This window comes from Cynocephalus volans, chromosome 5 (assembly GCF_027409185.1).
Source record: "Cynocephalus volans isolate mCynVol1 chromosome 5, mCynVol1.pri, whole genome shotgun sequence".
NCBI classification, from domain to species: domain Eukaryota; kingdom Metazoa; phylum Chordata; class Mammalia; order Dermoptera; family Cynocephalidae; genus Cynocephalus; species Cynocephalus volans.
The window spans coordinates 6,033,467-6,058,990 of NC_084464.1; the positions used below are offsets into that span (position 1 = coordinate 6,033,467).

The 25,524-nt window shown below is 43.5% G+C and overlaps 1 protein-coding gene across 5 annotated transcripts in view; it reads right to left on the reverse strand.

The window, feature by feature from the left end:
* Positions 1-3,703: 3,703 nt before the first annotated feature.
* The window catches only part of MYLK4 (myosin light chain kinase family member 4), a 76,252-nt gene continuing 54,431 nt past the window's right edge, over positions 3,704-25,524 (reverse strand). For 3 of the 5 annotated variants that reach the window (XM_063096925.1, XM_063096920.1, XM_063096921.1), the window contains 10 exons: positions 25,248-25,353; positions 22,573-22,666; positions 22,387-22,496; positions 21,295-21,436; positions 18,517-18,587; positions 17,569-17,697; positions 16,780-16,932; positions 13,967-14,045; positions 10,471-10,540; positions 3,704-7,787 (listed from right to left, as the gene is read on the reverse strand). In XM_063096925.1, coding sequence (XP_062952995.1) covers positions 10,496-10,540; positions 13,967-14,045; positions 16,780-16,932; positions 17,569-17,697; positions 18,517-18,587; positions 21,295-21,436; positions 22,387-22,496; positions 22,573-22,666; positions 25,248-25,353 — 929 coding nt within the window. In that variant the 3' untranslated portion in view covers positions 3,704-7,787; positions 10,471-10,495. Of the gene's footprint in view, positions 7,788-10,470; positions 10,541-13,966; positions 14,046-16,779; positions 17,016-17,460; positions 17,698-18,516; positions 18,588-21,294; positions 21,437-22,386; positions 22,497-22,572; positions 22,667-25,247; positions 25,354-25,524 lie in introns of those variants that run through there. The other 2 variants (XM_063096923.1, XM_063096922.1) reach the window with 2 other exon arrangements.

The window sequence follows — 25,524 nt, forward strand, 5'->3', positions numbered from 1 at the left end:
ATTCTTGACTTTGAGCAGATGCTGTAATAGAACGGTATGTTGAGGGGTATTTGGAGGTGGTGAGAGTGTTTTGCAGGGGGAGGGACATGTATCAGTAGGGAGCCATAGGATGGATGATGGTCATTAGCCCCCAAAATAGTCCCCAATGACTCTCACTTCCTGTTATTTGTGCCTTATGTAATCCCCCTCCCCCACATTGAATAGGGCATTGTGGAAATTAGGGAGTGTCAGTGCTACTGAGGGTAGGTCATAAAAGATATTGAGATCTTTATCTAAGTCTTTATTACTCGCTCCAAGAAGCCAGTGTCACATGACCAGCCCTATGGGAGGCCCCCTGGCACGGAACTGATGTCTCCTGCCAACGGACAGCATGGACCTGCCAGCTTGTGCACGTGAGTCATCTGGGGATGGATCCTCCAGCTCCAGGCATGTTCTCTCATAGCACTGGCTGTGATCAGAAGATGTAACACCACAAGTGGTCTGGACCCTTTATTAGAGCCTGAATGTTCTAAAGGCATTCAAATCCAACTTTTTAGCAACGGTGGTGTCCAAAAAGATAAACATTTGTAGGCCAACTTTGGCCAAAGCAGCCATATTATGACCCTGCTGGAGGCCTAGGGAATAGTTCCTGTGTCTTTAGAGTAGAGAGGGGTGGGGAAAATGTGGCAAATGATGTTGAAAATTAAAGTAAACCACATAAATACATGAGGATCTTAAATATGACACTAAGGAATTAAAAAAAATTCTGAGCCTACATTTCTAATCTTTAAAGTGATCTGATTAAATTTGTGTTTTACAAATGAAATAATTGTTGAAGTGCAGGATGGTGGGGGGAGAAAAAGACAGGAGTCCAGGAAGCCAGTGATGGGAGCTGGCGAGATGTATGAAGTAGGAGTGTGTCCCAGGTGTTGCTCCCAACAACAAAACTGGGGATGAGGGATGGAGAGGAAGGAAGCAGACGGCTATGTAAGGCAGGGGTTTGCTTATTAGTAGTTCAACTCTCCACAGAAAGCTACAGGATCTTAATTTCAAGAGGAATGCAGACGCAGAAGGGCCATCCCTCTCCAAGGGAGGAGTGTGGCCCTTAGTCCTCTGGAGCAGCGAGACTCTCCTTTGTGGTCCACGTCTACTCTAGGGCATACTTCGTTAGACTGTTGAGGGAGACGGAAACACCCACATTGACTAATCCTGGGATGGCCCATTAGCACTGGTGGACTCTGTAAGGCAGAGCTGTCCTAGAGACAGCAGGCAGGAATTCAGGGACTCAGACAGGCCTGGTGGACTTGCCAAGATGTGCGTCTTGGAGCAGAGCAAGACTTCGTGGGAGTGAAGCGAGAAGAAGAGGGTCTGGGGCACATTCCCAGGAATGTGTGTTTTCTTCAACTGCTACACGAGGGGCCAAAGGCAGAGCTTACGAGCTCTTTTCAGGAAGGATCGTGTGAGATGCTGCAGCTGAGCAGGAAGATTTTTGTCTGCGATTTACTATAGAACATTCTGGCACAGAAGTTAATTAACGTTTGAAGAATGATGACCTAATCAAGAGTGTACACTTCAGGCTGGTGGGTAGCATTTAAAATTAGCTTAAGAAGTCTGGGTTTTACAATCTGTTCTCCTAGGTCTGTTCAATACCAGAAGAGTTTTAAATGTGCATAATGGATGCTAAAACTGGTTTTTTTTAGTTGGTGAAAAAGTAGTGTCTAAAGTGCATGGATTGGCTAGGAATGCTGTACAGATACTTGCACTCTCAAATAAAGAATAAGAATATAACAATTCTTATGTAATAATATAAGAATCTAGCAAGCTCAGGAGCCTATAGTCTTGGCAATGGCCCCAGGCCTTAGAATTCCATTGGGTCCTGTGTTCAGCCATTAATAGAGGACTTTGTCATCTGATCCATCCAGAGAGCTGGATCTTGCAGTCAAAATCACAAGGCTCACTCAGGACAGATACTGTCACATCTTTAGGCAAGGCACTGTCAGAGGGCCTAAAAAAGGCCAGAGAGCTGGGACTTCACTGGGTGACACTACAGTTTGTGTAATGGTGGCTGTACCACTAATCATCATTTGTGCGTTTGGCAGAATTCAACCCAAACCTTGCTCTCATAGTACCAAATACTACCTAGGAGATAGGTTATAAGGGTTGGGGGAAGATCCATCGCCTTCACTGATCTCTAACTACTGCAAGTTTCTAATGCTCCCAAGAAGATCCTGATGGTTGTGACGGCCCAGTTCGCTGAGGTCTGTCCAAGAACGAGGCTAAGACTGAGTGGCGAGCTTTCTGGGTGACACTGCACATAGCATTAGGGTGATGGGTGCTCCGGGAAATGCCGCGTCCTGCTCCCTAGATGGCTGGCCTCTCGAAGGTGTTAAGAGCCAGCACCCTGCAGGGGCAGCTGTGTCTATCAGGGGGACTGGAGTAGCAGCAGGGAGGTGCCCTTGGTGGTATCCTGCCAGAAGAGGCCACTGTCCCTGGGATGTTGGTTTCTAGACTAGTGCAAGAATATTTCAGAGGTCTCTAGAAACAACTGGGTAAGCTTTGAGGAGCTCAGAGGTCCTGAGCTGTGCAGTTGTGGCCATGAGCCAGCTACATAGAGTCCAGTATCTTTCAGGAGACCTGACTTGTCACAGTGATGTCTGGAGAGTACACATTCTTGGGGAAGCCCTATATCAGGAGTGGTGGAAAGAAGTTACTGAAGCAGGAGCAGCAGGGACCCCTTGACTTACTAATGGGTCAGGATCATCCGGGGGGGGGGGTGTCCCCTTTTGAGCAGGAAGTAGGGAAGTAGTGAAGGGGTTTTGGCACCCACCCATTGTGGGCATGGCGAGGGGCACTGGCCCACTCCACTTTCCCCCCAGAGAGGGTGAGGGGAAGGGCTGGGGAGGAAGAAGATGACTGATTCTGATCTCCAAGTTGCAGCCCCTGAAATTCTACCTCTGAAAATCTATTCCTGGGAAAGGGTGAAGTCATCTGCTGGGACCTATTTTGCACAGATATTGAAGGGCCAACGGTTTCCTGTTCAGGAAAGAAGTCAGAATGCCTTGCCTAGAGGTTCCTGGGAAGAGACTAGGTTTAAGAGAGGGTCAGGATTTCTTTGTGTGAGAACACAGCACCCCTCACCCCTTCTTGCTACAGAGGCCATGGAAAACCCAGCAGGCCCACCTTGAGCCAAGTGGGGGGTTTGTTGCTGCAGGTGCCCCTGTGGGCCTGGGAGCTGAACAGTCACATTTCCAGACAAGACACTGACCCCGGAAAGTGATGCTGCGGCCAGGGACGGGGTGGCCGCTTCCTACTGAAGTTCTTTAGTGGTAGGTCTTCTGAAGCAGGCACTTTTCAGTGTCTTAGGAATAGTCACTAAGGCACATGAAAGGGGTTGGACTAATTGCCTTGATAATTTACTAAACTCTGTTCTGACGCCAGACACTTTACATGCATCTCAGTCAATATTTTTGTGTCAATAGGAAGAAAAAACCCTGAACCTTGTGTTGGTACACCATGACCCCCATGTTCTCAGATCGGTGAGTTACTTTCCCCAATGAGGCTGGCCGGTGTGCCTGGGCTGGAGCCCCTCTAAGTGTGAGGTTCCTTTAGGGTACCTCGTGCTCCTTCTGTCTCTGGAATTGACATCGGACCCTGTCGTAAAAGAGGAAGTTTGTACTACACTTGCCAAGTCCACGTCACTGAATAATGTAACCCATCAACAAAGGATACACAAGGTCTGCATTTATTCCTCAATGTAATCCATATACATGACTGTTACACATCTTTATAAGGCAAAGAAGCACAGCTGAATGACACTATGTTCAGAAATAACAAATATGCATAATATACGCAATGACCATATTATGAATCCATTTTTATTTCCTATCTACATCCATGAACCTCATCAGAAGGCCCTGCTGACATCTGTCAGCTGGGATGACAGTGAAAGCCACAGGTCAACACATGCACACTTAGGTGTTGAATGTCTTCTGCTCTTTTGATTGGGTGGTAGCAGTAGTTGAGTTACACGCCTTCACGGAAGGTGAAGCTGCCCACAGAAAGACCACGCACACGAAGCACGCCTCGCTAAAGCGGAGGAAGAGAAAAAGGGGCACTTCCAATGTGAGAAAACGGTAGACTTCAAGCTGTGCAAGGGAGTCATCTTAATCCAGGAACCAGACATCTAGTAAGTCCAGCATCGACTTTCCTTTAGGTCAGAATGCAATTTGCCTTTTGGAAATAACATTTTCATCTAAAAAGGCTCTAGAAGACCATTGCAATGGATGAGAAGACAGACTTTGATTCTCACTTAAGAAAAAAAAAAAGAAGTAAAAAAAAAGAGGGAGCAGAAGTAAGGTAGGAGTGTCACAGATATGGAGAAGGGGAGCCCAGGTGATGCTGCAGCCCACAGGGATGACAGGACGGCCAGGGACAGAGCGCTGAGCTGGGTCTGATGAACACAGCCTCGAGGGACCCTGCTGCTTCCTCTCGCGCGTGTTTACAGATGGATTTTCCAACAAGGTCCATCAGTCGACCCGCAGCCCACCCTGAAGGAGCCCATGCATGCAAACCAGCAGCCCCGGCAGAGTGGCTGGGGAACGGCGAGGGAGCAGAAGGGACGAAAAAGGAATGAAATAAACAGCAGCAGTCTCGTTTCCCTAGTTTCAAATCCATACTTGGATTCTAAAATGAGAAAACGATTGCTATTCTAATTTCCGTAAAATGAATGAAAATGTAAGTATTCATACATCTTTCAAAAGTATGCCAGACCGATGGCAGCATGCCTATTTACATTTTTGAGGAAAGTGGATTAATATCAAGTCAGACAAAAAGCAACTAAAAACAAACCCACGGTACCCCACAGACATGAATGTTACCCAATTTCAACCTACAAGTCTTTTCCCCGTTTTAGATCAGGTGAGAATCCCTTCCAAAGTCTTTACGTAACGAGTCGGGGCATGAGCGTTTTTCTCCCTGCTTTTCAATAGCAACAGATTCTGGGTCAGAGCTGGTGTCTTCCAAATAATGAGAGCATGGGCATGCTTTGTCCTTACGGCTCTGTGAGGTGCATTCTCTCTAGGCAGTGGGAAGAGCCAAATCCAGGCCTCATTTCCTCCATTTGCTAAAGGAACGGGGAACTTCCTAGCGAGAGTAAGTGAAGCCCTAGCATCCACTAAGAGGGCAGAGGAGAAACAGTCTCTCACGTCTCCATGGCTTCGTGGAAAAACTGATCACAATAGCTTCTCTGAGCCCACGCTTGCATCTGGTTTGATTCCTGGGCTTTGCAAAGCCCCCTTTCCCCCTCAGAATGGCAGTCTACCAAGTTCCTGTCTCTGCTGCAGCAGCCACACGTGGGTGTGGAGTGAGGGGATGGGATGAGCACGGGCTGAGCATCTCCCGTCCCACCCGCAACTCCAGACTGTGATCATCAACTCGGCAATGCCAGCTCCTCTCCACTCTCATAGGAAAATCACCCCGCTGGTGTGGGACGCCGTCCCACCCAAATGTGGAAATTTAACTTATTCAAACAAGATCCATTTTCAAAGTAGACTCTCATTTCTAAACCTCAAAAAAAAAAAAAAAAAAAACCCAAAAAAAACCCCCACTAACTGTAGGGTCATCAGTGGACTAATTTGGCAAAGAAATCATTCCTGTGTTTGGCCTAAGCTGTCTCTTCCATGGGTGGCAGCGCCTGGAGAAAGTTCATCTGCCGACATGAATCAGAATGGAAGCTGGATGCAAGCTGCATGTCATGCAAAAGACCTCCTGCAACAGCCATCAGAGAATACACGCCACAGCACAGAAAATGCCCTTCCATGCAGGGTTTCAAATCAGACCCTTGTGTCCTGTTTAGCATCTGAGTGAGGCCAGCTCTCTGCGGTCTGAGTATTAATGCACGCACTGGCTTGTATTTTTCCACATTCAATGAATAGCGTCAGCTAAAGACAGCACAGTAATATAACACTTCAGTCACAGGGTTTTGCATGCATGTGTGTGTGTGTGTGTGTGTGTGTGTGTGTGTGTGTGTGAGAGAGAGAGAGAGAGTTTAAGGGAACTAAATTAAACATTTTAAGCACAGTCACATAACAGGAACATAAGAAACCAACCTTGGATAAATGCATAGGCCAAAGGAAAAAAGAAATGCATCATAATGTAAGAGAAAGGCTAGAAAAGAGCCAGTTTTATAGACTGCATGACCACGAAGCTGGCATGAAGCCTTCAGTAAATTACACAATTTCTTCTATCTCTACTTCCCCTGTACCTCAAACAAGAGAATAAGAATGCTGCACATGTATTCTTGGGCATGCTACAAGGATTATTCTTGGCCACGCTGTAAGGATTCATTAAGTGGATATGAGAGATAATGGAAAAAAGCCAATGCAAATTAAATCTGCCCTCTCCGATGTGGCCACCAAGTTATTCTTATGACCTTTCACTGCTGTCGTGACAACAGTCGCCTAGAATGACTTATGGCTAAAAATAAATGCAGTATTCTAGCTGATCTCAACAAGCAGTTATTTGGAAATGGAAAATGTGAGGAACGCTTCCGAAACTGAGTGGGGCACGAGGTGTGGAGTGTGTCAGAGAATGACAGGGGCTTTGCAGGGTCTCTTCTTCATAAGGAAATGACACACGTGCTTTGCTCTTTAAATGTCCCAGTGCCTTCCAATGTCCCACACACCATCCACAGTAGAGCTTGTCAAATACCTGTCATAAAATGGCACCCGAGCTCAGGAAAAAGAAGCCTCCACTGGTCAACCTCATGTCCAAGAAGTGAGCTGAGCAGAGAGCTCCCCTCACCTTTGGTTTCTGACTGCCACTTCTTCATGACCACCAAGTCACCTGAGGACTCTGCACAGGTGAGGCTGTTGATCTTCAAAAATGTTTGCGTTTACCCAGAAACTTGAGTGCTATTCTACCAAGTCATTTCCAAACTGGAAGCCAAGCACTGTCCTTCCCAAGGAGGCAAAGATCCATCCCTTCTCATTGACAATTGGGGCTTGAGCAAAGCTCTTGTGACTGTTGACGTTTCCCCAAAAGTTGCAATTTTAAAGACTAACCATAAACAGATACCTTTGGCACTGCCTCTCAGAACCATGAGTTTCATGGGGATGAACTGTCAATCAGAAGAGAGCAGGCAGTGCACTGTGAAAAGGCATGTCACTAACGTGAAGAAAGAGTCAACTACTGGGAGAAACTGATGCGCTTGGGAGACAATTCAGAATAAATGGAAGATACAATGTCTGGTGCCTCTTGCCTCAGAATTCAAAGAAAGCTTATGTTCCAGCAAGCAAATTATTTATCCATTGAATTCACCTCATTTCCGATCACATTAAAATGATAAAGTCTTAGAAACTAAGTGTTCAAGGTTGCACCAGACTTAGAATTTGTTCTGGCGATATGATCACCCATTTGAAAGGCATAGGTTAATGACCGGAAGCAGTTTTCTTCCTCTAAATGCATCCTCCAGGTTTTAAAATCTCAAATAAATCTCAAGTATGATTGCTTTAGTAATCTGAGAAATGGCAGACATAATGCACCCCTTGCCTCCGTGACTAAGATCAAAAAATAAAAATAAGAAACTCAAGGTGGCAGGGAAACATCTTCCCCACGTGTGTTGCCATGGGGTGTGGGGATGTGTCTGTGCCCTCGGGGACCCCGACACTTGGGTCCCCTGAGCATGGCAGAGGCGCTCTAAGTTCAAGTCTGAGGGCTACCCCTGCCACAGTCATCCTAGGGGTCAGGGCATCAGAACTGCTGATTTTCTCAAAAATCTTCTCAAAGCAGCAGCAACCGCAGCAGTTTTCCTGCAAAGCAAACAAAATATGAATCTTGTTAATTCAGCAGGGCTTTAAAAATTATAATTAGTTGGTTGTGCCCCTTAGGAAAACCACAGATGAATTTTTTTTTATGCATAGTGTGTATGTGAGAGAGAGAGAAAAAAAATAAACCTCTTGATGGATTTCACTGCTTACCAGCCCTCTAAAATTGGGCTTTTTTTTCTTTTTAGCTTATGAGAGATATTTTAGTACTATTTGCAGTAGCAAAGGACAAGGCCTCTTTGTTTCATCTGAAGCACAGCTGCTCGTCAAGCTGCTGTCGCCCATCTGTCCCGTCCGCTTGGTAGGAGTCAGAGTCCCGCAGCCGTGCATGGGGTACTTCCATTTGCTTTACGGCCACGTCTGACCTGGGGCCCACACACCATCGCAGCCCTCCGTCAGCCCTCCGTCATCCCTACGGACCTGGGGAGGTGCCCTAAATTTATGTCTCGTAGGCTGGCAAAAGTTGCAACAGAAGAAACGAGAAATGAAACACCATAAGGCTGATATTTGGACTATTTCTTTGATGCATCAAAAAACCTCTGACAAATTGGAGGAGATTTATATGCCTCAATTTACATTATGGATTATGCTTTATTCATAGGGCCTGGAACTCTCTCTTTTTCCACAGGAATAATCTCCAACCACCAGATTTTTAAAATCAATATTATTTCAAATTTGGTTTCACTCCTAGTATATCTTGCCAAAAACCCCATTTCACCCTGGCAGGGAATATTATTGTGAAAAATTATTTTTTTAACTTCTCAAATGAGACTGCTCTTAGGGTTAATATCTTAAATTTATGTTTTAATTTTTTTTAAAAAGTAAGAAAGTAAACTGGGAAACATCCAGTTCATGTGGATCTGAAACGATTTTTCTTGGCCTATGGTGGGACCCAGGTAAGTTTCTGTGTCCACGAGAGGACAGCAGCCAGCCCAAGTGACTGTCAGGAAGTAGACCTGACCAAGTCCAGACAGGGCTCAGGAAGCCACTCCAGCAAAGGTTGTATCTAACTGTGCCCATGTGACCAGCCCAAATGCCTCCGTCATCATCCTCTGCGTAACTGTCACTACCTGGGCTGCCACTGTCTTCCATCGCATTGGGTTCAACGCACCAACTGTGGCATGGACGGACTCTAGCCCTCCCACTGCTACTTCCTCCTCCTGCTTCCCTGCCAGATTCTGGCGACAGGCTGGCCTTGGAATGCAACCCCTGTCACCCAGTGAATTCATTCCCACCAGGCCTCAAAAGCCACTCCAGTTCTTATGGTGGGAAGGTGGTTTGTGGCAAACCCACGGGGTTTGTGGTAGCTGAGGACAAAACTGCTTCTGGGAGAGAGGGCAAGGGAGGGGAGAGGAAAGGTCATGGGCCCAGCTGCCTGTGCAGCTGGGAGCTCATGGCTCAGGGCGAAGGCACCTCGCTAAGCACCATCAACCAGGCCTGGGGACACGAGAGTCCTTCCTTTCTCCACGTTGTCACAGAAATAAAACTACCTCCTATGCTTCTCAAAACTGTAATATCTTGCTATTTTTAACAAACAAGAATGGTCTTTGTAAGTAAAAAGCACAGTCCTTCCTGTTGACTTTTCATAGATCTCTAAATAAGTGATAGACTCTGAAGTAACCCTTACAGCAAAGGCCAAATGCTTTCCTAACACTGGTGTGTGACATTTATTATGAGGTACTGATTTATTTCTACCCCCTCTCATTCTACAAAAGATTCAAGGCAGCTTACAAGAATACATACAGTCAAACAGAAAAATAAAAACCTCAGGCTCAAAAAAATATAGATCAGAATAAAGGACTAAGACGAGCAGGCAGCAAGAACACAGACACTCGCATGTCATAAATCCTTCACAGTTGTTAAAACTGAGCTGCAAAAACAGCCGTAGACTTACTGCTCAATATTAGGGAGCTGCCTTGCTGGAGGGTCAATTGCCCCCAAACAAGGACATAAATGTTGGGATTTCTAAAAGTCCCCTATAAAAAGTGCACTGGTATTACTTAGGGCATATATTGAGCTAGATTATTGATATAAAAGCAGGTATTGATGTGTAAAACTATCTGTTAATAACGCCAACCCAACTCTAAGTGGGGTGGAGAGCACATATCTGGGTTTGTATGGAGAGGTGTTCCTCGGGGTCAGAGAGAGGGTCAAGTTCAAGAGGCAGCTCAGAGGAGGAAAAGAACACAGGCTTTCGCTTCAGAGACACCTGCATGGCCGTGGGTGACTTATTTAGTCTCTGAGTCTCTGAGACTCAGTTTCTCCATCTGTACAAAATACAGCATTACTTTCTTTGATCTCACACAATTCTCGCAAGAACTACCTGAGACAGTTTCTGTTTCCTTACTGGCTCCTACTGAGCTCATTATTCTGTACCCCTTAGGTACCAGGCCCTGGTCTCAGGCCTTTGCTTGGATTATCTCACTGGAGCCACTCAATAAACTTAGGGAGTGAGACTATCCCGGGTCCACCAATGAGGAAACTGTGCTTTCTCCGCTAGGAAATGGCAGAGCCAGGATGCGAGCACAGCAGTCTGATCTCAGGACCCTGCCCACCAGCCGAAACACTGCCCTGCTTCCTGCGTCTGTGCAACAACGCCGCGTTCCTTTCTTCCTCCTCTCTCTGAAGGCTTGCACAAACACCTCTGCAGGAAAAACCCGAGACTAACCTTTCAAATGGGTGTCTTCTGTAGACTATTTGGTCCCCAGGTCCCGAGCATTAGAGCCGCAATTCTTCTTCTAGGAAACCCAGAAGACATTTTGGAAGGATTAGAGCCGTTTTCATCAGTTATGATAGGAGAACACTGGAAGAATCAATCACTTGCTTCTGAGTAGAAAATGCTCTTCAAGAGAAGTTCTTGAAGCCTAAGTTGCTAAAGACACCTGGCAGAAACACTGGCCGGCCCTCAGAGGCCGGCTCAAGCATGTCCCCCTCTCCCTGAATGCCCCCGGCCTCAGTACCCTTCCTTCTCACTTACAGCCAGGGCCAAGCAGCTCAGGACCTAATCACACTGAATTTTTACCCAGGTATATTTTGCCAAAACTCACTTTGATAAAGCGCAAGTGTCAATGCTTGTGATACTGGGCTACAATGACTACAAAGATGAGTCAGACTCAGAAACAGCTTCTTCCAGAAGTTCTCTAATCTAGTAGATTACTCTAGTTTATTTAAGTGCCTCAGAGAGATTCAAGAAGACTGAGAAAGAACCTCCAGTTTGGGGACTGAGTAAAGCTGTCGTAAAGGAGGTGACATGGAATATGGGCCTTAGACAACCACTAGGATTTGGGCTGACCTGGAAGGAGGAGAAAACACAAGGCTGGAAGTGAGAGTTGGGGACATATGGGAGGAGTCCTTGACTGGGGGCTGGCCTTGGTTTGGTGTGGTCTATGCGGAAAGCATGAAGATTTTTTGATCAGGGAGTAATATGCTCAGAGTTATAGTTGAGGAGATAATGATTTGAAGGATTAGAGAAGAGAGTAAATGGAGGTGGAACATCAGCTCATGCGTTATTTCATTAGTTCATTAATAGAAGGGCATGAGCTAAGGTAGTAAGTAGTGCTGGGAATCGGAAGGAAGAAACCATGTCAGATTTGTTCAGTTTCCTTCCTCGGCCCCAAAGCATTGATTAATTCTGCAGTCGGTGCTTGCTAAGCTCACTAGGGTCATAGTTTGGGAGTGCTTTGCCACCCCAGTTGAGAGCTGTTTCTGATGGAAGATGGATTATGTGCAGGGACCGGAAATAAGAAAGCTGGGGACCACTGCATGCTGCCTTTAGCACAACACAGAAGGCAGAGAGCTTCAGGACCTTGATTTCTAGGAAAAAAAAAATCCTTCTTAAATTTAGTGACTGGCCATAGGCGTGCTCACGGGGTTAAGAAATAGTAAGTGCGCTTAAGCATGAAACAATAGATAAATAAAAATGTATAAAAGACTTTAAAAATAGAATTCAGGTTGAAATGGTAAATAGTTTTGCACCAGAATTAAAATTTCAACACAAAGGTAAATTTTAATCTTGTAGAATACATCAGAACCAAGATATTCTAAAAACAAAGCTTCTGGAAAAATTTAGTCTCAATATTTTATTGAAAAGCCAACTATGTTAAATTTGAATATTGGTTTTCATTAATGCCAAAAATGTACAGTACAGGAACGGCTCTGGAAACATTCAGGCCCCTCCGCATAGCAGGACAACAGAGTGGTGACACTCTGCCCCAGGCTCAGAACCTCACCCTGTCCTCTGTGTCCTCATCAATGTAATGGGTAATAATAGGTTCTCTTTCACAGCGCTGGTATGAGGATTAAATGAGTTAATTTTTGTAAAGCAGTTAAAACAGTGCCTGGCACAGTGCTGTATAATTATAACTTTAATGATTACTAGATTTACACAAGGAATTTTTATTTTTTTTAATTGTCACTATTCCTGAATATCTATTCACCTCAGGTAACCAGGAGTTGGATGGAATAACAAAAAAGGTGATTTTTCTGTTGTTGTTATATGGCTTAAAAATATTTTTAAACCCTTTTAAAACTATATAATGTCATTAATTATCTTCTGTGGTTTCTATATTGTCCTACCACGTCAAAGTGTATTTAGACACCAATAAGCTTGGATAAAAATACATTGCTGGAAAATTGGCTCAAAATGGGTTGGTAAGCCTAATAAGCAGTTTATGTAGTCTGGCTTAGGTACCAACTAGGTAATAAGTCTATTTTTACTTGACATCAGTACCAATTATCAAGGAAAGGTATATTCAGACACAAATAAAACAGTGCTGATTCTGAATTTAGAAGTAAAGTTAATTTCAATAAAAACTGGATGTGGAAAAAGTGAGTACCTGAAGCATAGTCATTCCAAGGTTTGTTGGTCAGTGAAAAAGTTCCATTCCAACCCCAGGCACGGAGGGGACGAGCAGCAGAGCGGAGAGTCAGGGGGTGCCAGTGCGTAGCGCACTGGGCTGCGCCGGGGACCTGGGGCCCACGCTGCTTATTTATTGCCTCTCTGGGTGCCCTGCCCAGTCGAGCACCCTAAGTGTCTAGTAAAGTTACTGCAGTGTTACACATCTGTTCCTGTGTCATTTACATAATCCACAATTATTTGGACGGGGACAACATGAAGGAGGCAGAGAAGCCAGTTAGGAGGCCATTGTAATGATTCAGGAGAGGACGTCCCAGGCCAGGACAACCACGGGGACGGAAAGAACCGGACAGATGCCAGAGGTGATAGGATGTACAGAACTTGGCGTTAAATTAAATATGAGATGGGGGTTGAGGGGGAGGGAGGAAAGGAGGAGGATGCCCGGGGCTGGCTGGGGCCGCTCAGTGGGCACCCCTCGCTGGGAGGACAGCTGAGGGTGGGATGAGGCGGAGTGAGGGAGACGAGCGGAGCCATCTAGTGCACAGGTGGGTGTGTGGACCTGAAGCTTAGGAAAGAAATCTGTGCCAAGGAGAAGAGGAGGGAGTTGGACCACAGACGGTAATGAAGGCAGTGGGAGTAGACAGACTCCACTGCAGGACGCATCACAGAGCGTGGCTCAGTTAGCCTCAATGAATGCTCAGTCTTTGGTCTCTGCTAAGAGTCTCCTTCACATATATTCTCGTACAGACATCTGGACCAAGCTGAGTATAACAGTTGAGATGTGTCGCCTAGAGCAGGCTAAATCAGGTAAGGCCAGAATTTGGAATTCTAAATTCTGTTTTAAGGGGGCCTATTTCTCCCAAATGTACATTAGAATATATTCTCCAAAACTTTATATGTTTACATAGCCTAGGCTAAATATATGAGGGGTCTTCAAAATGTTCATGGAAGGATTCGTAATATCTTTTAATTCAATTTTTCCATGAACTTTCCAGAGTATTCTCACATGTGTTTAAGTGTGTGTGCATAGTACAATAATGTAACTCATTTTATAACGGATACAATGATCTAATAATAAACACAATAAACAATTGTGCTGAAAATACTCTGTTCAACAACATAATTTACATTTTTTTAAAAAAATACAAGCTGCTCCATAAAAGCATTTTAAGCAATTTAAAACTAACACAAGATTTGAAGACTGTGAGAAAAGGAATTAGAAAGAATGTCATTTAAGGTTAGGACTCCTCTAGCATCTGATCGTCAAAAGACAGGCAAACAGGAGAAGAGGACCACGAGAAGCCGTTACCTGTGCACCGAGCCTGCTGTGGAGCCTGTGGTCTGACAGCCAGGGGTGTTTGAGAGCTTCACTCGCACTTATCCGCCAACTAAAGGGAAGCACAAAAGGTCATCAGCAGGGACTCTCTGAAGGAGGCCTGCACCTGCCACTCAGCCTCCACTCTGGCTGCTGCCTGGGCTAAATTCACTGTCCATTCTGCTTTTTCTGGAAGTGTGTGTAATCAGTGACGGTGTAGGTGACCACCAGATCCAATCAGGGTAAAAACAAGCCAAATAATCAAAATTCGTGTTAATAACTGAGCATCTACTTTCAAAGATAAGTAAACATTCTTGTGATATAACATCTGAGCTTCATAAATCGAACTCCTATCAGTCAGTGAAGAATAAATATACACTTATTATTGTAAGAACAAAATGCTGTAGTGATTCTGGATGAATCCAAAAGCAATTTATATGTTAAAACTTTTGAAAACTAAGTATTACTAACTCTTGAACTGAGAAGTTCTGAAGAGTCAAATAGCAAAATAGAGTTAATATAGTTATTGAGAGAATACATTAGATACCTTTATGAAGAAACTATACACTTTTGGAGCTAACAAAGGTTTATATAATTTTAGAAAACTATGAGGAAGAATAATAAAGATTTTGGTATATTCTAATTCTAAGCTTTGTAAACTTGTTTGTTGTGCTAACATGTATCACATTAAAGTAAACAGCCTTTGAAAATAAAAACTGTGAGTGAGTGCAACAATCTGAAGTCTGCTTCCAAAAAACATCAAGTAGTTTCAAGCAGTCACGGAGCTTCAGTTAGTAGGATTGCTCCAACACAGTCGTTTCATCAGATAACAAATATTCTAAGCATAAGACCTGAAGAGGAAATAAGTCTTTGCTCGGTGAACTTGCTGGCAACATCACCATTATAGAACACTAAACAGCAGAGGTAATTTTTAAAAAACTCTTCGACCTCCACCAACCTCAGCTGGGATGTGATTCTGTTTAATATCCCAAATTTTCAGTATTGGACTCTGAAGCATTCCGATAGCTGACAGTGCCGAAAAGTAATTATTCTTGCACGCTAATGTCAAACTTTTAAAATCTGACTCTTAAAAAGTTCATAACACTATACTAATTAAACTTTTAATAACACTTCAAGTTTATTTTTGTACCCCAGAAATTTATTCTATGGTAGTGATATTTGGCTTTGGCCTTAGTTTCATCCAAGCGTTGACTTGAATACTAAGCCAGCTGCCATTCCTCCCAAATGTGCCCGTGATGCTCCTTAGGGACCAGCGAAGCCTCAGACTGAAGCCGAGAGCAGAGCACAGGGCCTGCCTCTGAGTCTGCTCTGCACTAGCCGTGGGTCTGTTACAACGCGCTCAGCCTCAGTTTCCTCATCTGTAAAATAACAGCAATGATGATCCGCACACCACAGGATTATCTGGAGGTTAAATAAGGTGACACGTAAAAAGTACACATGTAAGATAGGCTCTCAGCAAATGGGTTTCTTATCCTCCAAAGATGGAATAGGGTTGACACTTTCCATCTCTTCACTGCCTGGGGTACAGTAATGAGCAAATAATAGTGACAGCCTTGGCTGTCATCGTGCCTTTTGGCTAGGGACAAAGAGGACAATGTGTTTACTGCCCTCCTCACAGACTGACACTCCCAGGCTGCTGAGTCCTCCTCACCTTTCAGGGACTTGGTCCTGGCCCTATCTTTGTGTTAACCACATTGCATTATATCTTCTTAAAAATGCCTATATCTTCCATTAGATCGTGAGTTACAAAAGGCAGGGACTTTATACATCTATTCTCAACGCCTGGCACATTTCCTGGTGTATAGTAGATGATCAACTAAACGCTTGCAGGAAAGAATCTCCTGTCAGCCGCTGTGCTAGACCCATCACCCATGCTGCTTCTCCTTCTCTCCATGGCACACTCCTTTCCGTTGATTTGTGGTCATGTTTATTAATGACCTAAAAGCCATAAAGATAATAAAGCAATATAACAAGTATTATTGGCCCCCAAAATCTTAAATACTATCTACCATTACAAAGTTTATGTAGAAAGTCACCTGAAACAGTGTGTTTGACAGGTAAATCAGAATGTCCTTCCCCTTCTATAATTCTAAAACACAAGCCCCTGTATTTCAGCATGGCTCTTCTTCATCTGCTGAATTTTGAATTAATGTGGTTTTGGCATGAGAGAAAATAGAAGGCCATGTGATATACAACAGCTAGTGTGTGGCCTTGGGGGAAGGTGGACTTGTGTTTAAGTACCAGTTCTGCCACTTACTGGCCATGTGGTCATGGGCAAACTACTTACAGTCTCATCCATAAAACAGTAATAATGATAATTTCTACTACCTCATGGAGTTGGGGGTCGAGGGTGGTGTTAAAAGAGATAACGTCTATAAAGCACTTGGCACAGTCTTGCCCACAGTAGGTTCTGAAATGAAATGGTTAAGGATTCGGCTACAGAGAGCCATGTATGTGCTCTGTAGAGGTGAAAGGGATCATAGAAATAACATATCGCAAACCCTTTGCTGTGAGTATGAGGCAGCTGAGGCCCCACAGGAGCCCATGATCGCTAGAGCTTTGTCTCTAAAGGCAGAAGCAGAGAAGTTTTCACAGCCCATTCAAGTCTCATGACCAAAGCAGTCCCAGACCTCAGCAGACTGAGTCAAGAGAATCAAACCTCTTTCTATTTACAACTGTGCATAACAGTGCAGATATGACTAGGGAATGGATTCTAATTACCCTGGAGGTATACATTGCTTCCTGGTGACCCCCTTCTCCCTGACTGCAGGACAAGCTTGACTGACCTCTTCTCCTTAATCAGAAGCTTCGAAATGAACTCCCTGGCCTCCTCCGAGATGTCCTGAAATTCTTCTTCCTCTAAGTCCCACCTGCAGGCTAGGATGTTGTTCAGCGTCTCCGCGTCATTATCACCCAGGAAAGGGGACAAACCGCTAAGTCTATAGGACACAGGATCCAGAGTGAGTGTTTTTTACACAGCCTTAAAGCCTTTACAGACAGGTTGCTTTTTTGGTTCTGTCATCTAAAAGTGAGAGAAGGAAAATAACCTCATAATGAAGTGTGATTTATATTCTATTATCACAATCAAGAAAATGACCTCCCACACCCCAACGCCTAAATAAACAACTGCAGCCATGACAACAGCAGCTACTCTCGAATACGAATCTCAAAGAACAGTACAATTTCCTTTCCCAAGCCCTTTACAGCTGGTGAAGTGCTGTCACATACTCAGCACACACCAGGAATGTCACCTCTGAAGAGTAAGGCTAGCATGAGTCATTTAGGAGATCAGGACACATGTTTTTTGTTTTTTGTTTTTAATTTGCTTTTAGGGCTTCAGGAGTTAAAGTGATTAGTGAAGAAGGAACACATTTACTTTTTCAGATGACGTATGGGGAAAGAATTCAATGCTTTCACCCACAGGATTAAACAGAACCTAGAAAGCAACTGAATATGCAACAGTATTTATTTATTTTTAAAAGACCCAAATTAGGGCTTTCATTCAAGATAGCAAAACCTCATAGAATATGTGTGGAGGTTGAGAACGAGTGTCAGAGAGACCGTAAACTGCTTACAGCATATATGCGATGACCCCCACACTCCACATGTCAGTAGGAAAGGAAACAAAATCATAGTTCACAACTTCAGGGGCAAGAAATTCTGGGGTTCCAAAGTTCACCTTCAGCTTCTCTCTGGGTTTGTATCTGAAATTTAGGAGACAAAGCAGAAGGATGGAGAGCGTCAATCAAAAACCAAAACTCATGGAAAATTGAAAAACTGCAATCTGTGGGAAAATAACTTCAGCTGTACAGCGAACTTCAAATAAATAGACTTTAAAGGAAATCACATATTTTATCGATACTGTCAAGAACTTGTAAGGAAGTCCCTGGAGTTTTAAGAGTCACAATTCATACTATAAAACCTTAGTAATCTCAAACTATTGTGGGAAAAGCCACTCAGAATAATTAGAACATCTAATTACAGAATTTGACAAAAGGAAAACTGATACAGTCCTTGACATGAAGACAGCTTGAATAAGCATGATTAAGGAATAAAAAAAATGCTGCAATAATTTATAACATCCATTTTATATGCATTGCTTATGTGCTGAATTGTTAATGTGTCCATGTGAACTCTTTGTTCTTTTAAGAAGCTTATGCGTGCCAGAACCCTTTGCAATCTTGTTTATACTATTAATGTTTTTTAAAGTAAATCTTCTCTGTACAGCTGGAGCAAATATAAAAGACTAAGACAAACTCTTACAAATCCTAAATTAATGGCTTCAAATTTAATAAAGTTCACTGCATTCGGTTTTAATTTTTCATATTTTTCATTGCATGCATTGTAGAAACTTCTAAACACTCGAATCTCAAATTAAGCAAGGTAAGCTTAAACATAATTTTTGTTAAATTAATTCTAAATGAGGGCAAGAAACCAAGGAGCACATCGGATTTATCTTTGTGAAGAAAGCACCCATCATGTTTTCTAACTCCATTCACACACCTGTGTCCAAATAGACATACCTTCTGGCCAATCCGAAATCAATAATTTTTATTTGTTTAGTGTCCCGATTCACACACAGGATATTCTCAGGCTGCCAGGAGAAGGAGACACATTAGCAATAAAAACAACCATCATTCACTCAAATTGTCCTTGAACCACAACTAAAAATACAACGATGCTCAGGAAAAACATATCAGACCTTTCACTTTGGGGCTGGCTTGTCTGTGTGGGTATTTTCTCCTTTAATTATGTGGTGGGTGAGGTTGTGGGTACCCTGCCAACCTTGCATTACTCTGCCTGTCCCTTTCCATGGTTTTACAGTTACCATAATGCATGAGTTCAGGCAGAGGCCTCCTTGAGGGGAGAAAGAAAAGGAGACTGCTTCAGTGCTTTCCAAATGGACTGGTGGGGAGGCCAGCTCAGACTTGACATCTGTCCCCCTGAAATTATTAAGTATGAATTTCCCCTTCTTGGAGGAATATTTTTCCCAAAGATTTATGAATTCTGAGAGAAATGGCCTGATTCATTTAAACAACCACACTGAATATGCAGTATAATGTGAACATTCCCGACCTCTAGATTTTCCCGTTGCACTTTGTCTATGGGAAAGTCGCACGTAAGAGGAAGGCTTTTCTTTCCTAGTCAGTCTTCATTCTCAGCAATTCCAAGGTTTTGCTGAGTTTGGTCTCAAAGCCTAAAACTTGACTGAGTGTTCTGTTTGTGTCAGACTTCGGGAAGACTTTACACTGTGGGTAGTAGCACTGCCACTCAGCATTCATGGAATGTCTTACAAGTGTAACTACACTTATTGGGATAGAAAAACTGAGTCTGGGAAAAATAAGGGATTTGATGTAAAGTCAAGGTCATCCATAAAAGAGAAATAAGGCTTTTAAAGAAGAGCCAAGAACTCTTTAAACTTTAGTCCCAACTCTTCCTTAAGAGTGGGGGTAAGGGAACATCAGACAAGTTGCTGAATGCCCGGCATTGCATTTCCCTGTCCTTCAGGTGGGATCACGGCTCCCTACTCCCCCACCTGTCTGGGTGGAGAAGAGGTTCAACTGAGATCAGAAACTCAGGAGCACTTTATGAAATGACGTACTGTCTCCTTATCAATACTCAATAGTCCATTTGGCTAGGCATAATATCTTTGGAAGCCCTTTTCTAAAATATCTCTAAAACAGATGTCTGTGAGTAAAAACCATTTATAAAAAAGTGGGTGCCATGTAAGAACATTTGGTTTCATGCTTAAATAACTGATCAATCATGTATAAAGCTGTCCAATTGTCAAAGAATATTATGGCATCAAAAAATGTGTTTGTAGAATGTAAAGAAGCAGCTTTGAAGCACTTCAAAAAGTTAATTTTATATGATTATGAAATTAAAGAACATTCATTGAATAAGATCTGGAAAACAAAATATAAAGGAGACCATTTTTAAGTCACCTATAATCTCCCCCATATAGTGACAAGCACTCAATATTTTTGGCCCTTTTCCTTCCAAGGGGCTTTCTGAAAAGCTAGTCCTTAATGGCCCATCCAGCTGTTGCCTTTATTATTATCTTCGCATGCAAGCCATAACTAAAACTGCCCACTGCAAGTCCTCAGTCAACATTATGAAGCCACATATGGAGTCATTTGACTTACAATAGGTCAGCTCCTAGTTCCAGCTGCCAATCAAATCTCTCTAGGGATATCTGCAGAATATCTACACTCAATGAAAACGCTCCATGAAAGTTCACATTATCAAACTCAGTTCACAGCCAAGGGCTTTGCTAATGATTTCTAACCCCTGACTTTGTCATTTTATACACCACTTCCTCCTGCCCTCCTCCCACTCAAAACTGAAGGGGAAAGGCAAGGCACATAAATCAAGGCAGTGAGGCAAGTCATAGGAAGAGAGGCCCGTGGAAACCTATGTAAGGAGGCTAAATCTATTTAGCTGTGCAATCCCTGCTGACTTGCAATAGCTGGTGTGTAACACAGAGTATATATTTTATCTCACTGTCATGCTGTGCAAACAGGGAGATGGTAAAATGACTGAGCCACACAAGAAGATGCACTTGATGATACTTAGCCCTAATATTAGACTTGATCAGGGTTATTTATCGGGCTTGAGTCTTTCACTGGGTATAACTAGGACTACGTATAGTCCAATTCTAGGGATTTCATAATGAGAGAGAGATAAAAAGGGATAAATAAGATAAAGGCTATAAATAAGAGGAGAGAGGAAGGCACCTGACTTCCCATGTTTGCTTTCCATCATTTCCAGCATGGTGCTCCCACCCCACCACCCTCTCTGCTCCTTCGCATTTCTGCAGCCCTCTGGCTGCCCTGTGTTCTGTTCTTTATAGGTTTCTACTCAGTACTCTGGCGTGCTGCGGATTCTTAGAGATCTGCAAAGTTTGGCTACTACTACGGGATTCTGAGTTAGCTAAAATCCTCCCACTTGCTTATCCTGATAATGAAAGAGATGCCATAAGGATACTGCTGGCTGGTGGTAGCTGTTTTCATTCTAAACCTTTAGGGAAATTATCTGCCCTGTAGATTTCTATAACATAGGCATGTTACAAAAATCTGCATAGTAGCCCTTAAAGATGGGAAATGCGTATTAGAGGATAACAGAAGTTGGGAATGAGGAAATGAGGATAAGAATCCAGGTTTTTATTAATTCATGAAAATGCAACCAGTGGCAGTACAAATTTCCTGAGCTGGTATATAATATCCGACAGGGCCCACTGATCAGCGTGAGGGGAGGGGTGGGGAAGCATTTACACTCATATGCTACAAAACAGGCTTTACCTTGAGGTCCAAATGCAGAATGTACATCTGATGCATGTGCCTTATCCCCTCACATATCTGCTTGATGAACAGGATGGTGTCAAACTCGGTCAAACTGTAGTTTTCATCAATGATGCGGTCGAACAGCTCCCCACCATCCACACTGTAGAGAGAAGAGGAGTGAAACCCTTTGTCTTGATTCCTCAACCACCACTTTCTTTTCTTGTAGCAACTTCATGTGTAAGGTCCTCAAACTCTTCCAAAAACATATGTGTGCGCAATAATTTCTCTGCCTCCTTTGCTATCTCGGTGAGACGATTCTTATGTTGAAGGCCCTTATTTCATAGACCTTCAGTTTCACAAATGGAAAGTCTCAAAGTCCCTACCATCAGCAGGTGCAGCTCCGGGTGAGGCCACGTGTCCTGTTCTCCAACACATATCGAAGATCAAGAGGACACTGAGAAGCGGGGAGAGGGAATTCTAAACACTGACTGAAGATTATTAGGGTCTCAGCCCTTTAAGTTCCCAGACTAATCTCAGTGATAACGTGCTTCTGTGTGGCTGACGCTAGGAATTTTTTATCCAAAATGCCTTACTGTACAGTGATAAACAAAATCCAAAATGAAAAGAAAAAACAAACTGAATCACAATACTGATTCAGTGTCAGTCAGAACTACTCATTTTCTAATTAACCAGTCATTAAGTTTTTATAAAGGTCATTTTAAAGTGAAGATACTTAGCCCTAATCATCAAGAGTTTGACATAAACCCTGTATTAGCAAATTTACTGAACGCGAAGTATAGTTCAAAACTGACTCCACTCTCTCCCAGGTTGCCCAGGATAGTATTTAAGCTTGTTTTTGGCCAGTATGGCCTACATACAAAGCCAGATCTACTTTGTCCTGCTACTTATCAACAAAAATCACATACAGAGATGCGTATTCATAAGTAGTTCCCTTTCTGAAACTGATGTGCTTGTGTGATTGGTGTGAATCAGAATTAATGGTGGATGGAGCTTTGTTCTGGCCCTGCTGAGGCAGGACAGGGCTGCAGCCACGTGCTCCTGAGTGCTAGGGAGGAGGGGCGAGGGAGGGGAGCGGGAAGGGACACCTACTACTCCATGACCAGGATGATGTCATTCTTGGACTCAAAGGCATCATAGAGCTGAATGAGGTTCGCATGGTCCAGCTGGTTCATGACGCTAATCTCATTCCTCACATCCTCCTGAGAAGAGGGAAAGGTGCTTTAGTGTGGTAAAGAACAGCACACGGAGGAAGACGTCACCTCCCATGGCCTTTACCTTGTCCTTCGTGCCTCTGGTCTTAATGATCTTGGCTGCCAACTTCAGGCCTGTTCCTTTCTCTTCACACTTGTGCACCTGGCCAAAACGCCCCCTGTCAAAGAGGAGGAAGCACGACGTGAGGCACTGTCCTCTGCCAGGAACCAGCATCAGTCGCTCAGGTGGATAATGCAGGGTGCCCTGCGCAGTGCTCTTTTTGAGTTTTGAATAAGCAAACCTATTTATGCATCTACTGTATCCAATAAACTGCTAGAACAGTATTTGGCAAGGTGTGGTTGTGGGTCACTCACATCAGAATCACATGAGGGGTTGTTAAGAAACCAGACCTACTGAGGCAGGAATCCAGAGTGAGGCCCCAGAATTTGCATTTTCAGACCATTCCTTGCGTGAATCACATACACCCTAAAATCTGAGAACCACCGTTACAGACAGAATGGAATCTTCCTGAATGTGTGTGAATATAATAAGCTGGACTTTCTCAGCATATGAACAATACAGCCTGTGGTCAGGGATACTGAATTATTTTTAGAAACTGCATATAAATAAATTAGAAGTAATAATAATAATGCATATAGATACATATAATCAAAAATACATATTTTCATAGTTGTCTATGAGATTTTTGACAGTTTAGCTTGACTATAAAGCTGTATGTACTCTGTAAGACAGCTTATTATGTGATCACATACAGAAATGCACACCCATAAACAATTTTTAAATTTGATTTGCTTACTTTGATTCCTTGTTTAATAAAGATGGAACACACATCTTTGCTCTGTGCAATGGTGACTCTCGTGGAAGGGAGTAAAAGGGGAGCCTCCCTAACAACACCGTGAACTTGCGGAAGGCTGCATTCCTGGAGGACTGCAGAGATGACAGACGCACAGGCAGTGACGGCTACTACAACCCATTCAACTCAGCTGCCCATGCAGTGCACAAGCAGAGGGACCTTGGAGGATGACACTGAATTACTGTAAACATAGCCAAGTGGTGACTTCAATTCCAACCACCGCTCCAGATGTACTCTCTACTGTAGGACAGAAACACTGCCCTAGGTACCTCCTATGTGGCTGTTGATTAAGAAAATGCTTTTTTCCCTTCATTAGCCATGGACCCCAGAACTTCCTGGCCCAGCAGTGGCGCCTCATCACTGTCTGTCTTCCTGCAACCCCTACTCTCTAGGTCTCTCACATGATTTAGTCTGCAAAGGACCTGAATGCTGAGGCCACCTCACAGGATTCATGCTCGTCCACCAGACTAATAACCTCATGCTAACTGAACATGATTATCAGGGATTATAAACACCCTAGAGGCCACAGGGCAGGAGATGAACTCCAGGAAAATTCAGGGGCCTCTCTTTGCAGGTTGCAATATCTCTGCCAAAAGTAAAAGATAAGTTGCTGCATCTTGAATTTCCAACCACTAAAAAGGAGGGACGGCACTTGATGATCTCTTTGCATTTTGAAGGCAACAACGCACATTCGCTGGTGCTCCTCTAACTGACTTGCTGAGGGGATTATGGATGCTAGAGTGGAGCCCAGAACAAGCAATGACCGGCAGCCGATCCAGACTGCAGCACAACCAAGAAGACCCAGTGGTGCCCGAAGAGGCCGAGGGAAGTTTTAAAGGACAAACCTTGACTGGAAAAGCAGCCCAAGTCCTGGGAATTATTTCAAAGCTTCTTCTACAAATACCTATTCTCCTTTAGAGAAACAGTTGCTGGCTTGCCACTGCAGTCCCTGAGGACCCAAATACCTCAGACTTCCGTGGCGCCAGTCCATGTTTGGAATTCCCATTTCCCTCTCAGCCCATCATACAGTCTCACGGGGAGTTCTCTATGGTCACTCAGCTGAGGAAGAAAAACTTCAGGCGGTTCCACGTGGTAGAGGGTGAAAGGAATACGGAAGGCGAAGAGGAACAAGAGGCTTTACAAGGACATTAACGACCAACTGCAGAAACCTGTGCCCTGACGGCTGTGCATGTTTTCCACGTGTATGTAAGGAAATTGTATATACGTGTGTGTACATGTTCTGCTTTCCTCTTCCGATTTTACATAGACGTGCTGATGGCAGTAAGCTTTATAATTTAGGCTTTGAGCTATAAGATATCGTAGGGAGATTATGAATGAAGTAGAAGAGGAAAGAATGAATTTGCTCCCTGCTGGACTTTACTATTCCTTCTTTAGGGAGACAAGTGTGCATTTGGATGTCCCTCAAATAAGGTTTTCAGTGAAGAAAGTAATGCATTGAAATGGACAATAGTAATTAATAAAGTAACAATGTCAATGGAAAACCAGCAACAGTGATAAGAAGATTTAATACATGCCACAAGGAATACACAACACTGACTCGTTTCTACATCTTGTCTCCTGGTGGTTATGCCATGGCTTTGGACAGCTTCTAAACCTTCTGGTGACTCATGTTGTGTTTTACTTACTTTCAGACATTACAACATGGGAAGTAAAGCAGATAATAAATGCCGAGTTTAGTCACCACATCAACCTTTCTGGCATCAGTGACAATTTTCAGAAATGGCTAAAATCTATTAAAACATTTGTTTACGATGTTTCTAGTTCTCAGGCTGAGAATGGCAAACCTGTATGAAGTCCTCAGGATCTGTCTCTTTGGAAGCTCTCATTTTTGGCTGAAAGATTGTTAAAATTGAGCATTACTTACCCTCCTAAAATTTCTGTTTTGCTCACAGTATAAAAACTGTTGACCGCTGCTTGTTTGGCTGTTACAATACGATGATCAAATGGGGCAGGAGGAGCCAGGACATCATCTAGAAGGTGAGAGAAGAAGGGCCATCTGTCAAGCAGTCAGACTTCTCAGGGGCAGCAAGCATTGGGCCTCATAGTAAACACTTGCTCATTTAGCAATAAAATACAATAGGCCTTCTGCTTTATTCCTAACAACCCAGGAATATAAATTCTCATTTTATATTAAGACCTGT